This window comes from Emydura macquarii, unplaced genomic scaffold (genome assembly GCF_026122565.2).
Source record: "Emydura macquarii macquarii isolate MOO-44397 ecotype Brisbane River unplaced genomic scaffold, CSIRO-AGI_Emac_v2 contig_3134, whole genome shotgun sequence".
Taxonomy (NCBI): Eukaryota; Metazoa; Chordata; order Testudines; family Chelidae; genus Emydura; species Emydura macquarii.
The window spans coordinates 446543-463348 of NW_027133271.1; the positions used below are offsets into that span (position 1 = coordinate 446543).

At 54.4% G+C, this 16806-nt stretch overlaps 1 protein-coding gene across 5 annotated transcripts in view; it reads right to left on the reverse strand.

The window, feature by feature from the left end:
* EFR3B (EFR3 homolog B) overlaps positions 1 to 16806 on the reverse strand; it is a 133710-nt gene that overhangs the window by 93747 nt on the left and 23157 nt on the right. The window contains exon 1 of one of the 5 annotated variants that reach the window (XM_067531317.1): positions 9166 to 9323. The exons of the other annotated variants lie outside the window; for them this stretch is intronic. Coding sequence (XP_067387418.1) covers positions 9166 to 9172 — 7 coding nt within the window. The 5' untranslated portion in view covers positions 9173 to 9323. Of the gene's footprint in view, positions 1 to 9165; positions 9324 to 16806 lie in introns of those variants that run through there. 5 annotated transcript variants of the gene reach the window in all.

Genomic DNA, 16806 nt, shown 5'->3' on the forward strand with positions numbered 1-16806 from the left:
ATCTTAAAGCACTTCACGAAGGAAAGCCGGTATCTTCACTATCTCCATTTTACAGATGGAAAAAGTGAGGCCCAGGGAGGTGAAGTGATTTGCCCAAAGTCACACAACAGACCTGGGCACAGAACCTAGCTCTACTGACTCCCAGCCCAGTGCCCTGCCCCCTAGGCCATATATCCTCTCCAGGGATTCTCCAGCACCTTTCACATTGAATGATCCCAGAGTTCTCCCCCAACCACAGCCAGAATTTGCAAACCCAGGCGTCAGAACAGCAACATCCCTGACTTTGAAAGGCTGAACGTGCTCAGTCCCCACAGAGCCCAGCAGCATCAGACACAAGGAGCACATGTCGGGACAGCAGACATGGCTGCAAATCTTCGTGTTACAGCCAAGATGCTGAAAAAGACAGGGATCCGTTGTCGCTGGCTTTGAAAGTGTCCTTATTTGTTCTGAGCGCCAGAAGCCTTCAGTATAAGGGGGTTTTGCTTGTTATCCTTGACTTGTTATTAGCAGCTCAGTTTGTGTTGAGAAGAAAAACACGCTTTCTATTGAGCTGCCTGAGTGGGGGAGGAAAAAGGTTCTTGGGGACTGTGAAACAGCTGCACCAGCTGCACAGACAAAGAGCTGAATTATACGGTATGTTACATGCCAGACAGGAAGGGTACACACACTTGATACATGGTTTGTAACTTGGCTTTCTGCGTAATAACCCCCTTTGCCCTTCTGTTGTGAGAACTCTTCGCTGAATTGCTCCTAACGTTAAATAGAATTTTCATCCACTTTTTTTTTTTGCTCTTTGTCTGATCCGCAATATAAAACATGCACAGGAGACCTGCTGTAATAACTGGGCCTACAGATTTACCCCACTTGTGAGCTCAACCAGGGAAAGTGGATAAAGGTGTCACAGCAATAAGAAATGTTGCCGGGAAAAGGTAAGCAAGTAAGACAAAGACGGAATTAGTCCGAACAAAAATGCTGCCACCCCCAACGTCTCCTGGGCACCCAGGATCCACTGTGACATCGCTGGGCCTTCTTCCTCCTGATCCTGAGAGGTTTCCTGACCAGACCAGGCCAGAGAGACCAGATACCACCACCACCACGTCCACCAGCTAAATCCTGAATACCATCTGGGATGGGAGACTTTGTTGTTCCCGCCACTCCAATGTGTCCTTTTTCCTTCTCTCTAGTGAGAGTCTGCCTTAGCCAGCCAAGGCTGTATATTTTTCAGCACTGCTGTAAGCCTCTGACCAGAGAGGCAGTTAAAAGCAATGCTTAAAGAAGAGGCCGATGCTGGTACCAGTTTGCCAGGTCTCAGAGGGGCGGATCAGCAGGGCCTGTGATTTACCAGCCAGGCAGCTACAAGTAAAAGTCAGAACCAGAGATGGAAGCGGCATTTTCTTTGTTTGCTGTTCGCTGGTCTCTCCTTTTGGGTGCATTTCTCTTGTTTTGTCTTCTAGGAAACAGGCTCGGACTTTAACGACAACAGCAAGAACCACAGCTCCAGCCCGTCTCAACTAATTTCTTCTCTTTTCCCCCAAAAAGGACAGTTCATTCATGTACAAAACTATCAGATGGGACGGGACAGGAGTTTCCTTCTGAAAATTCTCTTCAGCTAACTGGAAAGGGAACACCGGGTGCTAAAAGGAAAGCTTTATTGAACACTTGTTTGCAGTGGCGCTGGAGTCAGGCTGTTGCCAGGCTCTGAGAGAGAGACGAGGTGGGTGAGGAAATATCTTTTATTGGACCAACTTCTGTTGGGTAAAGAGACAAGCTGGAAAGACAAGCTGAAAACTTCTCTCTTTCACCAGCAGAAATTGGGCCAATCAAAGATATATCCTCACCCACCCTGTCTCTTTAGTTAACACTTGACGTTTAAAATGCTTTCCCCGTTTTTCCTTCGTTTCTGTATCTTTAATGAAAGGCAAAAAGGATGGTTAGTGGTGTTTTCACCATGGGACTAAGCAGACCGGGGTCTTTAGGCCAAACCCCGAACCTTGTTTAATACGGAAACATTTTCACAGTCATGTGCACACCTTTGACTCTGAGCCTGGATAGTCCCTCTAAATCAGTAGTCCCCAAACACTGGGGCATGACCCCCTAGGGGGCATGGAAGAATATTCAGTCAGGACCCAAACACCACCCAGTCCCACTTTGGCGCGGTTCCCACTGCCAGCTTCTGACCCCGGCTGCGGCTCCACTCCTACCCCCTCACCTCCCCAGCCTTAACTCCACTCCCCGCTCTGCCCCAGGCCAGCTGTGCCCTCCTTTCCTCTCCACGCCTACCCCCAGTTCTGCTCCCAGCTTGGGCTGAAAGCAGAACTGCTGTGCTGAGCCAACGGTGCAGGGATGGAGGAGGGACGCGGTCAGATTCCATGACTGGTAAGGGAGGGACACAACCAGGGGAGTTGGGGCACCACTGATCTGAAATAATACAGCAGACCATATGTCAGAACTGCTCATGAATCCCAAATCCAAATCCTTCCCGGATCGGCCCAGATCTCGTTGCTTTTCTTCCCTCTTTCATGCTGTCACAATGCAGATGGACTCGGTTAAAGAGATGTTAATTCTCAACATGAGGCACTTGGGGGCAGGTCTGTCTGAAGCTCAGTCTGGCCATGATCCAAAGCGGCGTTAAGCACCCCCAGCTCTCATTGTCTTCCATGGGCGCTGCACCAATCCGGATCAACCCGTTAATATAAATCAACAGGACCTGTGCTCCTAAACCACTCGGGTGCTCTTTAAAATCCAGCTTTAGAGATTGATCTCTCCTAGAGGATGGATCCTCAGCAGGCGTAAATCAGCACAGATCCATCAATGAAGCTATGCCAGTTTACACCCACCAAAGATCTGGCCCTATGTTCTCTGCATGTAACTGCCCAGCCGGCTGCTTTGACACAGCACCCTGCACACAGAGATTAAATAACAGCCGGGTTACCTAACTCATATTGTGTGGTGGCAACCAGGTTCAGGCACTGAGACCAGAACCGTCCTTTGTACACAAGGTGAACTCCCCATCAAGGGCAGAGATTTGCACTGGCAGGATTTCAGTATGCGCCTGGCGTACGGGGGATGCAAATTTACAAAGCCAAGAGAGTGGTCTCGGGAAGTTAAGCTCCTTAATGGGTGGGTGGTTTCACGACACGACAAACGGCAGAAGGAAGCAAAGCGCTTAAATGGCAGGAAATGCAACGCTGGATTGAGCTGGGAACGGGGAGTCACACTGAAAAGTCCCCATTAGAACGGGGACAAGGCATCGTTTTAGGTTATTGGTCCCTCTGGGGCATGGACCAAGCTTTGCTCAGTGCTCTTAACCGGTACAAACAAATAAAACCCTGGCCACACTGCGAACCCTGTACTAGCCACGGTCTAAGGGTCCCAATCTGCAAGGAGCAATGCAATAGTCTCTGTATCCTACGTAAGATATAGATGGCAAGATTCCAGCATAACCGGGGGCACTAGGATTTTTCCTTCCTCCTCGCTGGTTACAGTAACTGTTTTTCCTCAGAGATTTTCAGCCTCAAAAGATTTATTTTAGATTCAAAAGAAACCACAGCAAGAAGGAACCAAAGTAATGTCTCCGCGAGAGCAAGCACAACGTGTGCAACCCCTCTGCAACAGTCTGCAACAACTACAGGAACAACACAGCTGCTGGACTCTGCACACAGGCCGAGCGCTTGGAAATTTAAAGATGCAGTACAGAAAAAAAGGCTGGACGGTTTCATCTACACCACAGTAGTCAGATCACACTACAGGCTAACCCACCGAGAGTAGCTGCAGAGCAAGGTCACCATTCTTCACACACAAAAAAGTTAAAGACCCTTTTCAAAAAGTAAAACCGAAATATCATCCATATTATCAGGGGGGGGGTTGTTTGTTTGTTTGAAAATGGAAAAGACTTTTAATAATTTTCAAAAATTACCCAATATTTTTGTCCCCCCAAATCTGGTTTTCAAGAAAAAGCTTTTTTAAAACTGCCATCATGGATTTTTTTTCCCCCCAAATGGAAATGGGTCCTTTTGCAAGCCTGTAAAATGGAAATAGCTTCGATGTTTCAAATATTTTTGTGAATTAGTTTTCCTGCTTGCCAGCCAGCTCCACAGGTAGTTCCTACAGAACAAATACCCCGGCCTCCGCTGGCCCAGCAACCCACATTAGAATTGCAAGCACCAGCTCTAAGTAGGCCTGTACCTCGCACAGTTCTGCTCTCAGTCGCCTTTGTCCCGGTTCGGTTAACCCCATCTACAACAGCGCTCAAGCCACTGTTAACAGCTGCACCTGCTAACAACAGAATCTGCTAGTGGAGACAAGTCTAACGCGGACAGAATCAAGTGTCACACCTTATGCCCTGTTCGCACCCCAGGAATAGGAAGGAATGTGTAAACAGAGCTGGGACCCAACTATGTTGCAATTGGATTTCTGTTTCCCCAAGCTCTGTCTACAGCAGAGAATTGCTCCATTGCAACCCTCACCAGTATGGTTGACCATGCCACACTAGTGCAATGTTCACACCAGCCATCCTCTTCTGGATGTACACAGAGCACCGCATCCTCACACCCCCCCGTTCCCCTTCCCAGCACAGCTTGCCATGCTCTGCCCTTTCCCGTTGTCTCCCTAAGACACACAAGCACTTATATGTAAAATGTTTTAAGAATCAAACCTCTCCTCTGCCCTAGAGTGCAGTGAGCAGAGAAGTCACTGGCAGCAAGGCAAGGGCATTGTGGGACTGTGCTGGGAGGACCAATTGCACCAGCGCAGCTGAAATGCCAGTGCTTTCTGCCCAATGGCACAGGGGCCCAGAGCAGGGTGTCTCAGTGGGGAGCCTTACTCACAGCAAACGCTACTGCAACGGCGCTAACCACTTGTGCACAGCGGGGATCGCTTGTGGGCATGAGATGTGTTACACGATCCAGGCCAGTTGTGAAACACCAGCCAGAACACAATCAAACGCAAACGTGATCTTCCAAGCAGCTCTCCGGGAGCTGCATGCTTGTTTGCACTTCCTGAAGTGTTCTGTGCTTTCAGATTTAGAGAATCTGATGCATCGGCACTTCCTCCAACCGGTGGAGAAGATTCTCTAATGGGACATCTTCACTATATTGTCTGGGTTTATAAAAAGGAACAGGCCTTTTCCTATAAATATGCTGCTTCACTGATATGCCCAAAGTGTTCTCCGAGGCCAAACCACAACGCTGATTATGGACTATTGGATGCCTGCACAAAGATACCTGAACGAGAATGCAACCGTTCAGACATGAGAACTCTGAACAGAGATACAGGCCTGAATTTGCTCCTGAAGGAGATGTTAAAGGACAGACCAGGGTCGCAGGATATTTTTGGCCTATTCCCTGGCTCTGCCACAGCACAGCCTTCCTGCCCATCTTTGGGCAAGTTACCATCCTAAACTCTCTGTGCCTCAGTTTCCCCATTTGTACAAAGAAGATAATGGAACCTCTTTTGCACACACAGTGCTGTGAGCACTGATCTACTGATGCTTTTAAAAGTGATTTGAGAGTCTCAGACAGAAGGTGCCAGAGATGAGACAAAGACTAGAGAATCCATAAGCGTAAATACTGATGTGGAACAGGTAAAAGTCTGGTGGCCTCACAGGACCCAACCAGCCTGACTAGCAGAAGTTCACGTAAGTCACATAAAAATTATGTTGTATTGCCCACACCAGTGTCTACTCCACATAGAGGAAAACAGTCTACTACTGCTGCCAGCTAAGGGAATTATTCCTTTAGCTCAAGTGACACTGTGTGCTTCACTGTGATGAAAGTCCAGGGTTCAAATCCTGCTGATGACAACCAGGATTGGGGTTGTTCCATTCACATGCTCAAATCCCTTGAGTTCCTCATTCAAAACACACACCCAGGTCTCAGCCGCAACCCCCAAGTTTCACATTGTTTCAATGAAAAATCATCAATTGGCCCAGGCTTGTTCAAATCTTGAGTCTGGGTCCATCCCAAATGTATTGAGGGAACCATGAGGTGTCAAGAGCTTGTCAGAGGGCTGAAAGCCAGGGGAGTTGTGTGTGGATTCAGGTATCATAACAAGTGTCTTACATCACCCAGCTGAACAGCAGTGGCCTCCGCTCTAGACAAGGCATAAGATTGGAATAGCAAATGTATTAATTACCTCTGGGGGGCGAAAGGCACTGACGGGCTCTGTAAGGAAGCTGGCCTAGCGTCTGCCCACACCATGCCGGATTTAAGACAGCACAATCAGCGCCTTGCTTTCAAAATAACTCACAGATCGCGGTTAGGCGATAAAGCCAGGCTTTGCATCCCGCTCTCCCCGACCCCTGACCCAACTTGTCCCATCCAGCGCTACTGATTTCATGCAAAACATATGATCATATGCCTGCTGTCTCTGACTCAATGACTCACTCTCAGCTGGGGGTGGCATTTAGGGGAGATGAACTAATATTACAGGCACGCACAAACGAAGCCGACGCACCATATGGCTGGCAGTCACTTGTTCCAGCCGTGATCAAAGTGGCTGATTTGCCTTTGCTGTTCTTGTGTTTAAGAAGGGACCTTCTCTTTTTTCAGCTCCGCGAGCGGGGGCAGTGGCAGTTTCTGCTGGCGATCAAAGACCATGGTGATGGGCACGGAAGAAAGAGACTGGAGCAATGGGGCAGATGGGCAGACAGGATGGGAAGACACTACACTGATTGTTCAGCCCTACAGCCACAACTAAACAAGCCATTTCCTTGTGTTTTAGTCCCCTTAGGGTACATCTGCGTCGCTTCGCCGGCACCACTATCGGGGTGGACAATTCCGACAGTGACAGAAGGGGGTTTTCCCCTCTAAGGCTGGTTGTTGCAATGTCATGGGAGGCTGTAAAACGAAAGGAGACCAGATCGCTGAATACAGAGCAGCCGAACGTCTGTGCCCACTGCCTCAAACTCGTGCCAGCCACACCTAGTCCAGCAGCAGCGAGGGGACAGAGGTATGGCTCCTCAGCACACCTAAGGAGGATGGTGTCTAACAGAAGAGGGGAAGTGCAGCAGCTGGGTATCAGAGCACACGTCCTTAGGAAGGAAGAGGACGAGCAAACACCGTGGGAGTTGACTCAGCACTAATTATGCCCTGATGTCTCCACACTTCACAACCCTAGGAGACAGGAAAGTCACCTCTCCCCTCACAACAACGGGTGGATAATGCCCATCTGACCTTTACTGACATCCCAGAAAGAGGCAGGGAAACCACCAAGGTCACTGGGAGAGAATTCCCTGCCTAGTTTGGTAAACAGCTTAGTCTTGTGCATGAGAAAAAAAACCAGACCACCTCTAGTGAAATATCTAATCCTTGCTATAACCCAAGATAACAGTAAAACGATTAAAAAGACACCAATAATCCCTTGCATTTCTAATCCACCTTTCAGCCAGAAGGATCCCACAGTCCTTCACAGATTTATGGGGCTGGATAGCTTCCAGCCAACAGCGACATGCAACAGCTGGGAAATTGGTTTCCAGTGCGGTTCCAGGCTGGATTTTAAGTGGTGACATCTGGGGAATCGTGCAGTACGAGGCGTTGTGGGCAAGAATCTCCTTTTGGCTCCCACAGGGGCTTCGCAATTTTCCCACTAGCCCCTGGCTGGAGGGGGGGAGGAGGGGAAAAAAAGAACAACACTGAGAATCCTGGGGCAGCTGCTTTCCGACGGGCAGAATGCATTAGCCCAGCAGTAACTGTAAGGCATGCTGCGTGTGGTAAAAGCTAAATGCTTTTTCCAGAACTGAAGAGCTGAGACGGCACACGGCGCCACGGCCTTGGCCAACGGGGCCATCTCAGAGGGACAGGTCATAGGATTGGACAGAGAAGCTAGACAAGCAAGCATGAAAGTCTGGGCATGCAAGCTGGGGCCTCCTCCAGTCCCTGAGCTCTAGGGGCAGGTCCCACATGGTATTCAGGTGTGACTGTTTGGAAACCCTCCATCTCTGTGGCTACTATGCCTGGAAATGAAAACTTCTGGTTTGATTTTTTTGAAGTTGCTGGGCAGGTGGAGCTCCCGGACTCCAGTAGGAATCGTGGGTGCTCTGCCCAATAGCTGCTGGTCATAGTCAGAGCTCCTACAGTTACAGCCTACAGTTAAGGGCCCCCGTTTAAGCGCCTGGGAAAATAACTCCGCACCGAAGCCGCAGAGTTCAGAACCCAATTCGGATCCAATGTCCAGGCACCGGGAACAGGTGGGGAAGGAATATCTCAACATCCAACAAGACCCAGCCCCTCCAACAGCCACTCAAGAACCCCCTGGAGTTGGGAGAGCTGCTGACAGGCTTCCGCTCTGGGCAGAGTCGGAGCTTCAGGCCACCCTGGGAGGCAGGTGCAGAGCTGAGGATGGAGAAATGCTGCAAGAACTTCAGCAAATTAACCAGCAGCTCCGGGTCCGTTTCCACCGGCTGGTGCAGCTTCTCCCAGGGCCAGGCCAGCCCGGTGGAGACCTGCAGTGGGAATCCATCCAGGGGGCCAGGATCCAGGGGTCACAAGGACGCGGCCTGGCCCTTTCTGGGGCAGGTTTCATCCAGAGCTCTCAGAAAAGAATTTTGATGGACAGAAACAAGGAAGGAGGAGGTGGGGAAAGCTCAGCCCGTCCGGCAGGTGATGACACCACCTCCCTCTTCACAGAAACCCAGGCACCCACCGGCGAAGCCAGGGGGGCCTCCGGACAAACCAGCAGCAGACACCCAGGGAGGGAACACCGGAGTCCTGGGCCAGTCCCCGGGACATCACCTCCCTTCGGGGCTCATCCCCACGGGCGCTTTCCCCCAGAGCCCGGCCCGCGGCGGGGAACCCGGCCAGCCCGGGGTCCCAGCTACCCCCCTAGAAGCGTTTACACGGAGCAAGAGGCCGCCGGGCTGCCCGCGGTTTCCAAGCCGCCCCCCCCCCTCCGCTGCCGGAGTTTCCCCAGCAAACCGCAGCGCGCCCGGGTGATCGCAGCCCCGGCCCGGCTCGTGTGAACCCGGCAGAGCCATGCCCCGATGCACCGGGCGGGCGGGGGCCGGGGTCCAGCCCGCGGAGAACCGGAGCGGGGGGTCCCAGAGCCGCGCCGGGTCCGCAGGGGTAAAGGGGGGGGGAAGGATGCGCCCGTCTCACGCCCCGGCTCCGGGCCAAGAGTCCCCGCCGCAGCTCCCCGGCCCCGCCGCGCTCCGCTCCGCGCCGCTCTCACCGTACATGGCTCCAGCTCCTCCTCGCCCGCCGCCGGCTCTGCCTTCCTCTGCTTCACGGGCGAGCGGGCAGGAAAGCGGCGGCGGGGCGTGGGCGGAGCGGAGGCGGCATGAATGGATGGAGCGGCCAGCGAGAGACAGACAGACAGACAGAGGCTGCTTCAGCTCCCCCCCTCCCCGCCCCGCCGGGGCCGGGAGCGGGGGTGTCAATCCGGATCCTCCCCAGCCGCAGAGCATCCCCCCCCTCGCACCAGCCTGTCTCCAGGGCCCCCACATGGGGGGAAGGGTACAATTTACAGGGGCCCTGGGGGGCCCGGCCAGGACTGCAGCCCCCCCCCCCCCCGTTACCGTGAGAAAAAGAACTTTCCCTGGCTCCTGAGAGGGTCTGTCTGGGAGGACAGTTTGTGCTGGCCCCCAAAAAATGATGCTGGGGCCCTGTCTGTCTCCCTCCTGGCCCCCCCCACCCCCACCACCACCACCACCACCACCACCACCACACACAGCCCCAGGCTCGCCCAGCCGTGCCCAGCCCAGGACTGCACCAGCCTGGTGTCAAATGGAGCCAGCCCAGGTCCCCCCCAGCCAGGAAGGAAGGGCTGGGAGCGCAGGAGAGCTAGGTTCAAATCCCAGCTCTGCCTTGCAACCCTGACATGAGCCCGGCCCAAGTCCCTGCCTGTGGTTTGCCAAGTGCCCAGCCAGCACTCCCAGCCGGGACCCGACTGTCCTAGTACTCAGCACCCAGCCACGGCCCCCGAGACACTCATTTTGGGTGGGCTGGGTCTGTCTGACCACCCAGCCGCCTCCGGTGGGGCCCCGCCCTTGCAAAGCTGGCCTGAGGGGTGTACGGGCCTCAGTTCCCTCTCTGTGAAACCAGGGCTGGGAAGATCAATGCTCTGAGGTTTGTGAGGAGCTCAGGTGCTCCGGCCGTGGGGGGACCCTAGAAGTAGAGGGGTGGGCAGTGCAGGTCCCAGGACGCAATGCACCCCCTGGGACTGGAATCTGCACCTGCCTCGTTGCTGTATTTACATGGTGACGGCTACGGGCCACGCACCAGAGCTCTGAATTGTGCATGGCCTACAGAGCACTCCCCACTCCCTGCTTGGCACTTTGCTACACCCCAGACTGGACTCTGACTCCGTCCCCCGAGAACAAGACAATGCCCCCACTTCCCTGCTGGCTGCCGGGAGCCACTGCATTTATCACACCAGGACTGAGCCCCTCCGAACAAATAGTGGGCGAGAAATCTCCCCCGTCCATACAACACAGTCTTGTACTAGCCGGAGGGAGCCACCCTGCCCTGGCTTGAGAGATCACTCCCATCTCTCCCTCCCAGGACAGGCCATAAACCAGCACGCCCTGCAGAAGAAATAAAGCCAGCCTTTTTCCAGGGGGTTTTAACAGGAGAAAGCGTTATTTGTCCAGCCGGCAGGGACAGCCTCTGCGTGCTTAGCAGCTGATCTCCAGATCTGCCAGGCACGGACCCCGAGTTCTGTTCTGGAAAGATACATATAGATGGGATTCTCCTTTCCCAGGCCAGGTGGCTCAGGCACAGCCCTTCCCAAGAACAGCCGAGCAGAACTTCATCTTCTGATGCTCCCCCCTTGCCTCCTGAAAAACCCCTTCACTGCCCTTCTCCGCCTCCCGGGCGCCCTCTGTTACACAAGTGGCTCCCAGACTTGTGTTAGCAACACACCACCGCTTTAAGATCCCTCCTGACCGCCACGTGAAGCTGAATCTTGGAGCGCTACTGCTGTTAACGACCTCGCAGTCAGAGCTGAGGTTGCTCTGCTGCCAGTCCAGCAAGCACAGGCTGCCCACCAGAAGTTAGAGCGCACATGGCAAGACAGGAGGCGGCTGACGGTGGTTGGTACAGTCCAAACCTTAGCTGGCCCATTTCCCCAGAAAGCTTGGGACGCCTGGCCCAGCATATCGAGGTCAAAGACAGTCATACTTAGCATTCACTGGAAATGTGATCTAATGGACGGGCACTAGTCTAGGATGCAGGACACCTGGGCTCAGCTACTGGCTCAGATACAGACTTCCTGTGTGACCTTAGGTAAGTCACTTAACCTACCCTGGGCCTCAATTCCCCATATGTAACATGGGGATAAAACTCATGCATGAGAGTGAGGTGCTCAGGGAGTAGGGAGTCAAGGGCCATACAAGAACCTAGCTAGAGTGAAAACCAGACCCTGTACAAGTCTGAGTTATTGAGCTCCCACAGTCCAGGTGAAGTCATCGAGGAGCTGGAGGTGGAGCCGCACCTTTAAAAATCAGGCTCATAGCACTGGGCACCTACCAGCACCATATCAGAGGCTTCCTGAAAGGAGGGGCAAGTAAGAGAGATCTTTCCACAGCTGAAGGCAGCATCCCCTGCTGGCCACTTCAGTATTGCTGAATATGCAGGAGTCCATAAGGCAGAATAATGCCCGGCAGGGCAGTGTAACCTTCTGATAAGGACTCTTTCCTCTTCATTCATCCTATTCTCTCCCTCCTGCTCCATGCAGCCCAGGCCAGTAGCTCACCATGGGTGCAGGGCTGCACACGGCCCTCAGCAAAGGGTGTCTTGGTGAGAAGAGGAGGCACTTATGTCATGACCTGTGGGTCTCAACTCGGGGCCCACAAGGTTTATGGGAGCAGCCATGTTCCAACCATCCAACTAGCCGGCAGCAGCTTACCTGGGGACCCATAAAGCCCAGCCCCAATGTGAGGCTCCACCCGAGATCCAATTGGCCAGTCCCAAAGCAGCTGATCACCGGCTGGTCCTACTTAAACCAGCAGCAGCTGCAGGCCCCGGAAGCAGTCTCAACAAGGGGCTCTGGCTTTCTTCAGTCTCCCAACCCCACTTGACTCCAGGCATCTGACTTGTGGTTCCTGACCGCCAGTTTGCCTCCTGCCTCTGCCCCTGGCTCCTGACTTGTGATTCTGATTTCCAGTTTGTTTCCTGACACTGGGTCCCGAGTCATTGTTCTGATTTCCAGTTTGTCTCCTGCCTCTGACCTCTCAGTAGCCGGCCCCAGCTGTCTCCTGTCTTGTGACTGCAGACTCTGGCTCTGACTACTATATCTGGCTGCCCACAACCAGCTGTGGCAACTTGGCTGAGAGGAGCTAGACCAGAGAGTCACACGTCCTGGCCTTCCCGTTTGCTCCCCACAACAGACTAAAAATCCAGAGAGCCAGCTTTCTTCTAAAGGGGATTATCACTGAGTCTGTCTGAAAACCCAGCCATTCATATAGGTGCCTAGATGTGATCCATGTCCTTTTGAAAATCCAGGCCTTGGTACTAAGTATTATCATCATTACTCTCCTTTGGTGGCAATAACAAGTTTGAAAAATCCTTTCTCCAGTCTGGCAAACGCTGATGACGACATCCCACCCCCAACACACAAACTTTCCCACAGGGTTTTGTCTGGAGCTGAATTCCTCCCTCCGCCTCCCACCCCTAAAAAAACCCGCATCCACAAGAGCTGCAACAGCTTGTCCTGCCAAGAGATCTTTGTGCCTAGTGCAGCACATCGCTGATGACGTCCGCAGCAGCCCGGCTCTGGGAACCAGGCTGGCTAGCGAGTTGCAGAGACTGCAGGGACAGCAGAAGGTAGCATGCCCTTTTGTGCCTCACCGGCGGCTATTTTTAATGGTCCCACTGCGTGGGAGCTGCACGAGTCTCCAAAACGCTGAGCGTCGCTGTTCAGGTGACGGCAGAGGCTGAAGCAGAAGGGGTGACGAAGGGGAGTTAGCAAAGGAAGACCAATGCAGGTTTGCTATATTTAAAACAAAAAAAAAAGGGCTAGATTCTAGAAATGACTGAAATTCTTTAGCCAGAGAACAGGGGCAGAGCAGGCAGAGACAGGGTAAGACACACACACCCCACAATGTGCTTCCACCCTGCCTAGAAAACAGGAGCAATAAGACAGTGATGCTCCCCCTTGTGTGGAGAGCCAGTGCAAGACACTTAGCTTGCAGGTGGCGCGTCAGGAAGAAGCACTGCGACCCAGTGAAAATAAGGTCCCTAGACAGCGCACACTTGAAGATGACTAGGTGGCGGGGGAAGGATGGAGTGAGATCTCAGCCGGTTACGCGAGGGAATTGGGAACCGAATCAGCTAAGCTGGGAGGCATTTGAATCTGGGGTTCCTGACTGGACCCCCCTCTGGTGCAGAAGAAATCCCTCCACTCTGAGAAAAGCAAGATGGGGAAACTGCGGCAGAGAGCGGCCAGGTGACCTGCCCAGCGAGGTATTAGCAGATCCTGGCTCCCACGTCCACTCGTCTCCCAGCTAAGCCACATCTGCTCCCCATGATGACGTGGGTTGGCGGTAGCTAACAAAGGCGCCACAGATGTACCTGCAGCCAGAGCTCGTAGCTCTCTGCACTGATTTACCCTCTGTCCTCAGGAGAAGTGAAACCTGAGCCCCTGGTGGTGGGGAACAGGCATTCGCGACCCTTATCAGGCGGGAAGCGGAGCTCGCGGGCAGGCGGCCAGAGTCCTCAGCACCTCTCCCAGACACGGGCCCAGGAGCTGCCAGTGGGACCCACACAGGGAAAGCGAATGAATCTTGGAGCTGAGCCGCTTTCTTCTAGCCCTGTTTCCTTGCTGCCAAACGGCTGGTAACTAGTGGAGACACCAACACATTTCCCAGGGGTGAGCGGATTGCCCCTTGCTGGAGAACGTAGTACGGGATTTGGTCTCTGTGTCTTCCTATCCTCACTGAGCCAGCCTCTCTGAGCATCACCTGCATTCCCCAAGGAAAGAGAGGAAGACGCTCCTCAGGGAGCTGCAGCAGAACCAGTCCCTGTAACCCACTGAGTGCCAGGGAATCGTTCACCGTTGATGCTCCGAGGAAGAGCTGATGGTTTGACGGCCAGTGAGATGGACATTCCAGGACAGGCTAGGAAACACGCCATATACGCTATGGGCACTGCTGGCTGCTGCTGCTGCTCCGTGACCCAGTGCACCAAATGCTGGTTGTGGCAAGGAGCGGGCGGGAACGCTTGTGCCGGTTTCACTGCCCATCATGTGTCAATGGTCTTTGGAGACTGTAAGCTCTTTGGGGCAGGGGTCCTGTGTTCCTATACGTTTGTACAGCCCCTGGCACAATTCCCCGTGATCCTGATTGGGGCCTCTAGGCCCTGTGGTAATGTAACTATTTAATGATCATCATGCGACCACTGAGTTCACATTTGTCTTATGCCTGGCTGTCGGCTTCCTAGCTTGAGATGCAAATGCAACCACCACCTCGCGGGCCATATTTTGGTCAGATCTAATCAGCTAAGTGGAGCTAGGCCGGGTCAGTGCTTGGATGGGGGACCGAGCCTCCTGGGGATCATTCCCACCAGCCACATCTGAAAGGAAAGGCTGCAGCCTCTTGGCCCAAGATGAATGGGACACGTCCCGGCTGTCGCTGCCACCTGACCCTCCAGCAGCACCTGGGATCTAGCCAGCGTTTCCCGAGCTGAGACGCCAAGTGACAAACGGCAGATGAACATCAGCAGCCAGGGAGTGCGGATCTAATCGTGCCACGTCCTCCTCCTCCCTGCTGCCTGTTTTGAGATGAGCCATCTGGCACTTTCGTTCCTTCCTGGACTGCAGCTACTGGATGGAGAGAAAGGACCTTGGGCAAAAGGCTCAGCCCAAGAAGGGCCCTTCGACTGGTGCAGCTCCCACTGGGAATGGGCCCATGGCCTGGTGGTGCTGGGGCAGGCTCTGTAGCCACCCCAAACGCCCAAAAGTAGCACAGAAGCCATCTGCCGTCGGAAGCCATGTGCAGCCAAAGCCTGGCAAAGGGGAAGGAAATCTCAGCTTGGGCCCGCGGCAGCACTGAATGCAGACGGACCCGCCCAATGGCCAGCTCAGATCCCTTCTTCCCTCCTGAAGACAGCGTGTTCCTAGCTCCTGGGACAAAGTGGGGGGGGGGGGGGGAGCGCTGGCCCGAGGAAGCACGACCAGGAACGCGCTGTGCTTCCAAACGCGAAGCAGAGAAACTGAGCCCCCGAAAACAGAAAGAGGCAAACAGGCAGAGAGAGCAAACCGTGCCCTGCCGGCCCCGCCACCCGCACGGAGCTCGGCCACCGCACCAGGTCGTCATTCGTTTCAGGAGCCAGCTGGGCCTGCTTCCTCCCAGCACCGCCGCTGGGCCAGAGAGGAGGCTTCTGCACCTTGCTTAGTCAAGAGCGCGGGGCTGCTGAGGGCCTCCGGCCTTAGGGCTGCCCTAAGTCGTGCCCATGCTTCAATAAGTCCACGAGGCTGCGCCGGGCTGCAGCGTAGCCCAGCCATGGCTCCTCCCTCCCCGGGATGCCTGCTACTTCCTCACGTCGCCCAGGGCAGGTTAGCGACACGAGGCACCTCTCATGTGCATGGCTGGATTAACTCTCCTGTGGGCCTGGGGCTAGTAGATTTTGCAGGGCCCCCACACCACGCTTGAGAAACGGGGATTTAAAACACCATCGTCCTACACACTCCCACACACACACACACACGTTCCCAAGAGGCTGTCCTGTGCTCTGCACTCCCCGGCGCTGCCTCATTCACAGAGCAGTTCAGTGTCCCCGTGCCCTGCCCTCCCTCCTCCACTCCCCTGGGCTGCCCCCTTCACAGGAGCCCCCGTGCCTGCCCCCTGCTCGGGTCACAGGGGATCCCCCGGGCTTTCCCCCCGCACTGTCCTTCTGGCCGGCGGCGTTGTGTTGCCACTGCCCTGCAGAGCTGTTCCATCCACGCCCGCCCCGCCTTGCCAGTAGCTGTGTCCTGCCCCGGCTCCCGGCATGCCCTGGCCAGCGTGTCCCGTGCGTGGTCGGCAGGGATTTGCAGCAGCTGCACGGCAGCCCAGGCAGGTGTCGGGCTCGGCACCACAGGGCTGCTCAGGTGCTAATCAAATACCAAGGTGCAGCTGGTCAAAGTCTGAGCGTCCCGGCTGCCTGCAGACCACAGCAAACATAAGGGGTAGCTCTGATTAGTCGTGAGACTCTGTACTTCTCATCCGAAGATCTCCTAGTGCTTTACAAAGGAGGCGTCAAAAGCCCCATCTTCCACCTGCAGGGGAGGAATGCAGCACGGAGAGGGGATGTGACCTGCCCCAGGCAGCAGGTCCCTGGCAGAGCCAGAACTAAAGCGCAGGTCTCCTGGCTGCAGACACTGGCTGGGGAGGGCACGCCCCCGCTGGGATCTGCAATGCTAACTTTGAGGGGTGCTGGAGGCGAAGGGCAGGGAGCAAAAGGTGTCCCAGATGTCGACCTTCTCATTGCACCAGGGCCCGGCTCATGAAACTGCTCCTCCGAAGAGCACTCAACGGTATGGAGCCTCTGGAGACGAACCCATTCCAACGGCAGAGTTTCTGATCCCCGACAGCCCTGGCATGAAAAGTGCTGCGGGGAGGCCGTTGGCAATGCAGCACCCACTGAATGCTGATTTCCTGGCCTGCTATACTTCAGCGCCTCTCACCCGTTTGTCACCCAGCCAGGATTGTTAAACAACTGCTTCTTGAATGCAGAGAGAGGCAGGCTCCGGTAAATTAAGTGCTGGGTCATCTCTTTGTAGATGATGGTTATGCAGCATTTTCTCTGATGGGCGTGCAGAGCCATCACAGGTTCAGCTCATCTTTAACGCTTTGCATGCTGCCGGGTCCCGGGGCCACATCTGAAAAGCAGCTCT